General features: G+C 38.1%; 1 protein-coding gene across 1 annotated transcript; it reads right to left on the bottom strand.

The window, feature by feature from the left end:
* Positions 1-1,670: 1,670 nt before the first annotated feature.
* Positions 1,671-5,422, bottom strand: cd44a (CD44 molecule (Indian blood group) a). The gene is made up of 5 exons (XM_054620017.1): positions 5,316-5,422; positions 2,789-3,385; positions 2,617-2,670; positions 2,449-2,527; positions 1,671-2,348 (listed from the first exon to the last, which is right to left on the bottom strand). Exons 1-5 carry the CDS (start codon positions 5,410-5,412, stop codon positions 2,171-2,173), a joined length of 1,005 nt encoding a protein of 334 aa, XP_054475992.1. The 5' UTR covers positions 5,413-5,422; the 3' UTR covers positions 1,671-2,170.
* Positions 5,423-8,951: the final 3,529 nt, after the last annotated feature.

The raw sequence follows: 8,951 nt of genomic DNA, 5'->3' as shown, positions 1-8,951 counted from the left end.
GATTAACAAGGAAAGAAAGTTGGAGGGTTTAACAAGAGGAAACAAAGATGGCGTCTCTCAATCTCTCGGCAGGCCGGTGCATTGCTCGGTGTTTTATGTCAAACTTGTTTATTTCTTTGCTACATGACAAACTTGCCTTGACGATGTCAACTGCAGAGTGCAGTCAGTGTGATGACTAACACATTTCTGGATAAACGTCAGAACTATTCATTTCAATAGAATATTGGGACCCAGAGTTTTAGACTGTTTTCAGAGAAGTTGGGAGTGAGAGCGTGTTGTAAAAGAAGACAAGTTCCTCCAGCTCCCAGCTTCACTGCACTCAGAGCGAAGACGGTTAGGCTTCACTCTCAAGATGTATCCCTTAAATCTCACTTAGAGCACAGTGTAGTTTCTACACAGCAGATATGAATACAAACATCAAGCTAGGAATGGCTGTGGTCAAGTTAAGCAAGTGCACACTAAATTCTGCCTCCAGCACTTGCATAAATCCGAGGCCGTAACAACAAGGTCAGTGGATGTTGGCTGAATATGTACATGTTTTTGAGTTAAACTCAGTGTAGCAACTCTGTTCAAACCAAGGTGAAAACGGGATTATTTATTTCTCCATTTTTTTTTTTTTTTTTTTATATAAGCGACAGCTTATATGTTCATGTTTAAAGTGCCTCCCTGCACTTTGTGTATATACTCTCTTTAGATAAAGTGTATAAATCAAATGTATAGAATTTGACATTTTATGTCATCTATCAGGATTGTTTTTTTGCTATGCTAAAAGATTCTTTAAAAATATATATATATGCAACAATGTTAGTATGTAATTTTTTCTTTTATGGGCCACTAGTTGCCCCGATAGGTTGTGAATTTAGGATTATTTATTTACAAACAATGCATTCAATTAATCTGTTCTTTAAAGAAACTACTGAGCTCCAAATGTTTGTCAGGGAGAAAGAAAAGCCCAATATTTCTTACTTCTTTAATTAGTGATTGTTGTTATTGATTATTTAAGGGTTCTGAACACATTAGGGTTGGTTTGTGTGCTTGGAATATTGACGTTGGCTGCTACAGTATGTCAACACGCTGTGACAGCCGTCCTCAGTAATTACCGGCACACCCTGATTCATTTCAACAACCCTGTTATCTATTAATTCATCACATCATTTTCCCATCTACTGCATTTCTTATTGGGCCTTGATCCAAATAAGAATGTTTTTCTTATTTGACTGGCCTCGTGTAGCAAGTGTTTTCTATGTGAAATTGTACAATCGTTAGATAATAAACATTTATTTTCTATCTTTCTTTTTTGATTCTATGCACATATTGGTCCAAGAATGTATTCAACATTTCCCTCGTGTCTGACGTTCATTGTGATGCAAAACGTCTTTGACTGACTAAACGCATGCCGGATTGAAAGCACTCGCGCTAAATAAACTACAACGGAGCACAAACAGTATTTGTCAGGCAGGAGGACTGAACGTGTGTAAATGTTTTAATACTTGTGTGTAAATATTAATGGAAACAAATAAATGTTTATTGATGAGCTGCCGTTGTGTTTATTTCTCAGATGAGGGTGTTTGTCACGCGGCATTATGGATATACGGTACAATATGTGCATGTGAAGTGCCGTGTAGGTCGTCAGAGAGAAGCTAACGAGTTAGTTATCTGAGGACTGTTCAATACACAGAGCTTCTTTAATGGATGAAGGGAAAACAACAGAACAGCTTAATATAAGTTACAATCCACAACACAGTCGTCAATCACGTTTTTGCAAAAGGATTTAAAATAATATTAATAATAAGAATACTTTATAAAAAAATTCACCATAATGGACACATATTTTTCCTCGTGTCCATCCATTAACAGACCTCTAAGTTTAAGACAATATTTACAAAAGAAAAAGACACAGTTAAGACTTGAAATAAAGGGCATTTGAGCAACATACCCGACCGGTTTTGTATTTTACAGTTAAAAGAATAAAATAAAAGCAACAACCAGGAAATGTTTGTTTTAAAGCAAAGATATGATTTTTGGAGAGTTTTGGGGACTTGGCTCAGACTTGCGAAAGTCCACAGAAACCTTTTTGCTCAACAGCCCCAACAGGTTTGTCCTGATCAAATCTCAGTCTTGTGGTTCTGTGATGAGTCTAAAACCTCCAGAGGGTCATGTTTCCAAAACTTCAGTGTGATGAATGATTCTCCGGAAGCTCTTCCAGGGGGATGACTGTGTACTCTGCCGTGTGTCCGTTCTCCTTGGGATTGTCTTTGGGCAGGAACGTCTCCATCTCCACCTCCTTCTGCTGGTTTACGTTGTTAGTTTGAGCCACGAGCTTGGAAACCTGGCTCGGTCCATTCCACCTGGGCAGAAAAAAAAAAACAGAACAGTGAGAATTTAATTCTACGTTCAAAACAGTTAAAATCCCCCCCAAAAAATGTCTGTCTGATTGTAAATTCTTACTTGTCTCTTGTGGCGATGGCGACGAAGAGCATTACCAGTGATGCAAGACCAACAATAAAACCAACGATGATCATCCAGCCTGGAGATATTGGGGAGAAGGAGTTAGTAAGATGGACTCCAAAAAAGCCAGAAAATATGGTTTATTTATGCATTTATTTCTGGGCTCACCTGGTGTACTGCCTCCTATGGAAGCTGCCGGTGTAATATCTTGTCTGTTTTTTTCTGGATCGAAGAACATAAAAAAAAAAGATTTAAAATTGTCCATAGGCAATCAACAAAGATGTAATGAAAGTGGATTGTTGGCATCACTATTGGGGCAGGCACTGTATTTGATATTTACCATAAACAATAGAAAACAATTTTTTGTTTCTAATAGATGTTGGCTCTTCACTGGGGTCCCGTCCTGATCCCACACCTACGCTTGAGCCTTTGCTGATTCCAAACACCGCTGTGGATGACGATGGGGCGCTAGTTTCTGAGTTGGAGCTGGAGGTCATACTGGAGCTTGTAGTAGTAGTGGAGACTCCATATCCAGACCCTTCTCCAGAACCCTGGTCAGTGGTTTGAGAGGCCAAGATGTGGTCCGGGGTGACGCTTGACTGGGCTTTGTTTGGCGCCGAGGTCGAGCCGAGGTCGGGCATTTGGGTGGTGAATGAACCTGAACTGGAGTCGTCAGTGTAACTTGGCAAGGCTGTGGAGGCAGAGCTCAGAGCAGGAGAAACAGTTGTGGTTCCAAACTGGAGGGTCACGGAGGTCGTGGACTGGTCGCTGGGCTCCTCTCCGCTGCCCTCAATCATGCCACTCTCAGAGGTCGGCTGCTCGGACACCTGAACGGTTGTGTACGTTTTAGGGAGCAAAAAGTTTTCGATGAGGAATCCTTCAGTCGCGGCCTCTCTGATGACTTCATCCTCAGCTTTGGAGGGGATCTGAGTCACAGCTATAGGAAGAGGAGAGACAGACAGAAGAAAAAAAATCCACAGGTCACGTTGAGTGTTTGCGTACCAGCCTCGACATGAGCGGAGGAAAGGAAAGTTACAAGGGCTTAAGTGCTTCGCCCCAAATTCTTGTATAAACTTGTGTCGCGCTCTTCTTTCATGAGGTGTGGTGGGAAACAGTAATGATTAACCTGGGTGACTAATCGACTGTGAGTGGGCTAACAAAAGATAGGAAGCCTCATCAAAGCATCGGTTTAATAAGATCATACCACTCTTGTGACACACCCAGAACAACTGAGTAAATCATGACTGTTTTTTTTCTGTTTTCGTCGGAAGGAAGCCAATCTCAGGGTTATTATGCAAATAGGGAGGCAAAAGCGAGAGGACTTAATAGGAAATGTTCTGTATTATTAATGCAAATATCATTTATTTATACTTCATACCATACCATAACCAGAAATGTATGTCTTGAGGTTCTACTTTAGTTTATACACAACATATAAGTAGGAAATATTATTATTGCACTACACTTGCCTGACAGCTATATCTTAGACCTGCTTTTCAGAATATAATTTTATGTAAAAAATATTTTATCATCTTGCAAAATACAATACAGAATAAACCAGTGGTTTCCAAGTGTCTATGAGATTCAAAAACTTCTCAGATGGAAATATTTGAATAACTCTTCGGGGCCGAAAAGAGGAAAATGGGTAGTAGGGTAGTAAATAAAAAATGTTGCATTCATTTTTTATTTACTACCCTGTTATCTTTTTTTTTGTTTTTTTGTGTTTGGCAGTACTTGTTTTCTTAATGCTCCATCAATCACTCCATGACACCTCAGATTAATCTTGTGACCTCTTAAAGGGGCCTGACTCCACAAAGCCTCAGAACCACTGGCTTAAGCTAATTATATATGTAAAGTAGATAATACTAGCTACACCTTTACCAGCTACGACAGTAACATGCTACTTACTCATCGATACAACAATATTAACTATCTAATTGTATAATGTTCAATATTATTAGTCACAGGGATCATTTCTGCAGAACAAGTACTTTTGATTTTGCTGATTGTACTTCTGTTCTTTAATAACTTTTACTTGCAATGGAGTATTTTACATTTTGTTATTGCTACTGTTACTTGTTACGTGTCCGACTTCTGGCCATATTAGCAACAAACTTGAAACTTGAAACTTGAAAAATCCCATTAAAGTAAAGAAAATTGAAAGATTAATTTTTTTTAAAAAAGGTCCGAGAATCAAATGACACATCCTCCACTCTCCATTTCTGTCCAGTCACGTTCCGCTCCGCTGTTCCCTATGAGGTTACCCGTTCGCCCAAACTTGTGTAACAGCTTTTCGCTGATCTTTGGTTTCACCTTACTTAAGACTCTCGCATTAATGCACCTCCTGGAGCAGCTCGGAACATTATTACAAAGATCTCTGTGTGTAATCTGGAGCTGCCAGTGAAACCTGTGCACCAACAATGAAACACTACTCTGGAATTCTTACATAAAGAGTAAGACCTGAAACATAAAGGGCATCTTAGGTAGGGAGGAGAATGCTGACTCACGGGGTTAGAATAAGGACACCATGGGAATTATTGAAATTTCAGAGGTTCTGTATAGAAGATTTTTTTATCTGACAACTGCTTTTTTTTATTTTGACTATGGCCTCCCTTGTCCTGAGGTGAAAGAGTGTCATCTAGAACGAATATCCTATTGATGATCGGTAAATATCTTACATAAGGATATAAGTAGATCAAAAAATCTACCCGGATTTAGATCTTTTTCCTTTTACAGTTTATTCCTATAAAACAAAACCACATGGCTAATAATATCACACATACTCAGCTAAAATAGAAAGTGTTAATTTAAGTGTTTAAGAAAGGTTCACTGCTTTAAACAAATATAAAATAGAGACTTTTACTTACTATTGAGAGGTGTTGAGTGGACAACAGCAAGAAGTCCAAGAATAACCCCAAAAAGAAGAGTCCTCATCTTCAAAACCGAAACTTGGGACGCAGCCATGGAACTGAAGTTGACTGTTGGCGGGTCTGAACTATTTTCCACACTGAACTAATAATGAAGCAGATGAATCATGCGTTCGCTTTTTATACAGCAGCAGCAGGTCTGTGTCACGTCACTACAACAATGGCTGGCAACACACAAACACACACAAACACAGGAGGGCTGGCACACCTGTGGACACACCCTCTTCCTCACTTTCTCACGCTTTTATTTTCCCTATCTTCCTCAAACACAACACAGGTATGACATTTAAAAAAGAAATCCAGTTGTTCGGGAAGTAAATTCAGTTTTTAGATGTTTATGCTCGATGAGGAGGAACAACAGAAAGATAACATTGGTTTCTCAAGAAATAAGACAGAATGATCAAAAATAAAATGACTATAGTCTTACATTTACTGCAACTTAATCTTTACAGACACCATAAAACAATACAGGGCAGCCAGGTATAATAAAGAAATAAAACAAAAAATGACACACATAAATACATACTCATACATACATACATACATACATACATACATACATACATACATACAAACATACATACATACATACGTATATAAATACATACATACATACATATATATATATATATATATACATACATAGACATATATGAGACATATACATATGAGACATAACATAAGAAACAGATAAACAAAGGAATATAAACAAAACACCCTAAAGGAGAAAACTTATACAATTTCAGAAGAATGGGATATTCAATTTAAGAAAAAATAAAGCCAGAACTTTTATGAAACAGTATTTTTTGTTCCTCACTAGAAAATGTCAAATATAAAAAAAGGAAAAGGAACACTACACATTCCTCCCAATTGATGTATGCACAAAGATGACCTATATTAACTATATATATATTAATACTATATATTAATAAGCAGAATTTGAGTTATTATTTAAAATATAATTAAGTTAAATGTTAACAGATCTAATTACCCAATCAGGTCCAGGCACTGGTAATGAATGATAATGGACTTGTACTTGTCTGATGCCTTTCTAGTCTTCCGACCACTCAAAGCGCTTTAACACGACATGTCATTCACCCATTGACGGCCATTCATACACTGAGGGCACGAAAGGTGCCACCATCCATCAGGTTCCAGTTAACCATTCACACCCATTCACACGCCGATGGCTCAGCCTTCTGGAGCCGTTAGGGGTTAAGTGTCTCTCCCGAGGACACATTGACATGGACTTGACTTACATTGGGTTTAAAACAATCAATCACCACATTGTGGAGTGAATGAATGAAGCTCAACTAGTGGCTTAATTATGGAAAACGCAGGGAAACCACTCAGCACAACTTGTGATACAGCATTCACTGAACTTTAACATCGCATGGCTGACATTTGGTGAAAAGTCCTCAATAACAGTAGATGATAAATGATTCCGTTCTGGAGAACAACACATCCCTTTTCTTTTTTTAGTCTTATCACTTCTTTCTTGTCATTCTATCGTCCATCATTCCGATGTACAAGGAGATGGGTTTTCGATGAGATCTTCATTTTTCTGGCCTTGTTTCAAAGCTTTTCGCATGCAAATTCAGACTCCACCAGAGAGTATCCGTCACACGCTCTGTTCATACCCCTGCAGGCAGTGTGTATACAGTATATAATGACTGTTGCTATTTGCTGGTATTGGAAGGAAGTTGATGCGTCACGGCGGAGCTTCCACCCCGGGCTATCTGGTACGTTCATGAATCTGAGACAGACGTCATGAGTCACTCAGCGTGCGTGGGCGAGCACTTGTCCATTCTTGCACTCCACACCCAGACACTGCTCATTGCTGTGACTGTAACGATTGAACTTTTACAATATGGAAGCGATGATGATCATCATGAGGCTTCAAACACAAGTCGGGACTCCACGAGCGTACGATAATCTGCCCTCATTGGCATAATAGTTAATTGATAATAGTTTGTAATCAAATGTTTTTAATATAGGTCCAGAGAGACAAAGCTTTATATTATCCTCGTAGCACTTATTGAATTCGTATTTGTTTACTGCACTTATCCTATTCGTAGTAGTTTGTAGCACTTATTGTATTCGTATTAGTCTGTTGCAATTATTGTTTTCGTAGTAATCTGCTTCTGCACTATACTTTTACTCTGGTTTATGCTTTTAGATGCTTGTTTAAGAAAGGAGATGCACTTATGACTTCTGGTGACTAGTAGTTCTCTTGAATACCTATGTTGAATACACTTCCTGTAAGTCGCTTTGGATAAAAGCGTCTGCTAAATGACTGTAATGTAATGTAATGTAATGTAATGTAATATTATTATTTATTATTGACTATAGCCCTTTGAATACTTGAGTTATAACTAAACGTGTGTTTCTTGATGTAAAAAAAGTAGCCAGGATTATGAGGTAGTGAAATAACTACAGTAGTTTGGGGAAAGGTCTGAGGTTTATGAAGTGTAACTGGCTCTGTGTTTCATCATCCTGCAAACTTCAGTGGCTTTTCAACTCAACATGAGGGTTATTCAATAATGACTGGATTCTCATTTAAAAAATATTCCTTTACCTTTTGAGATATTTGGACTTGGAGCGGTATTTCACTTTGGTTGAACATTTTTTTCATTTTTCAAAAGCAAGCGTACATATGAAGCTGTGAACATTTGGCCCCTGGTGTAAGTTTTTTTTTTTTTTTTCTTCATAAATACAAGGGCATTTAAATGTTTGAAAAAGTGAAACAGCCTGAATTTCAAAAAACACTAGTGTGGTGCCTGTTCAATGTATTCCGTTTCAGAACAGGCTGATTGCTTAGCCTGTGGTGGTGCTGCTTGCAGCTTCCTTGAAAATCACCTGTTCAAACAAACTTCACACTCGACGCTGTGATTCCTCGGGCCCCCAACTAAAAGGGCCCCACACAGCTATAGATTTATTATGATGTTAAGATACGAAAAATATTGAATTATGTTATGCCTTAAAAAAGGCCCAAAAAGCAGTTGGAGTACTTCATTCACTTGACAGAGAGATGTTACTGATTATGTTGAAGTTCCAGCTTTGACTCACAAACAATATAACGATTAAAATACAATGCACTATTATTCATTAAACTATTTAGCATTTAATTAGAATTGAAAGCTCCACCCTGAACAGATGTTAAGCAAATGTAAGCACATTATGCTAATAATGCCTCTCTTTCACTCGGCACTGGAAGTAGAAAAGTTGAATAAAGCACTTTTATTGTGCACTATTCATAGTTTTACTAACAGTAGTTGTTAGTTTTACCTCAGAAAAAAAGTTTTGAGTAGGCCTGCTTTCTCTATTTACTACTGCCAATAACATTAACAGTTAGAGAAAAGGTGAAAAGTAAAGCAAGATGGAGTTCTTGGGGCCCCAAATCACCAAATGCACCCCTGAAAACCCCCCCACCAAAGTCGTGTTAACTAGCAATCAGAAACATCGGTGAAATACACTGTTTTGACATACCCACCTCAGTTATGCATAAGACCATGGATTTTATTAGTAGAGGCTTTTATTTTTAGGCTGTAAAGTTATTGCTATAAGTAAAATATC

The sequence above is a fragment of the Anoplopoma fimbria genome, chromosome 2 (assembly GCF_027596085.1).
Source record: "Anoplopoma fimbria isolate UVic2021 breed Golden Eagle Sablefish chromosome 2, Afim_UVic_2022, whole genome shotgun sequence".
Lineage (NCBI taxonomy): Eukaryota > Metazoa > Chordata > Actinopteri > Perciformes > Anoplopomatidae > Anoplopoma > Anoplopoma fimbria.
Note: the sequence above shows the minus strand (reverse complement) of the source record. Positions and strands in the feature narration are given on the sequence as shown.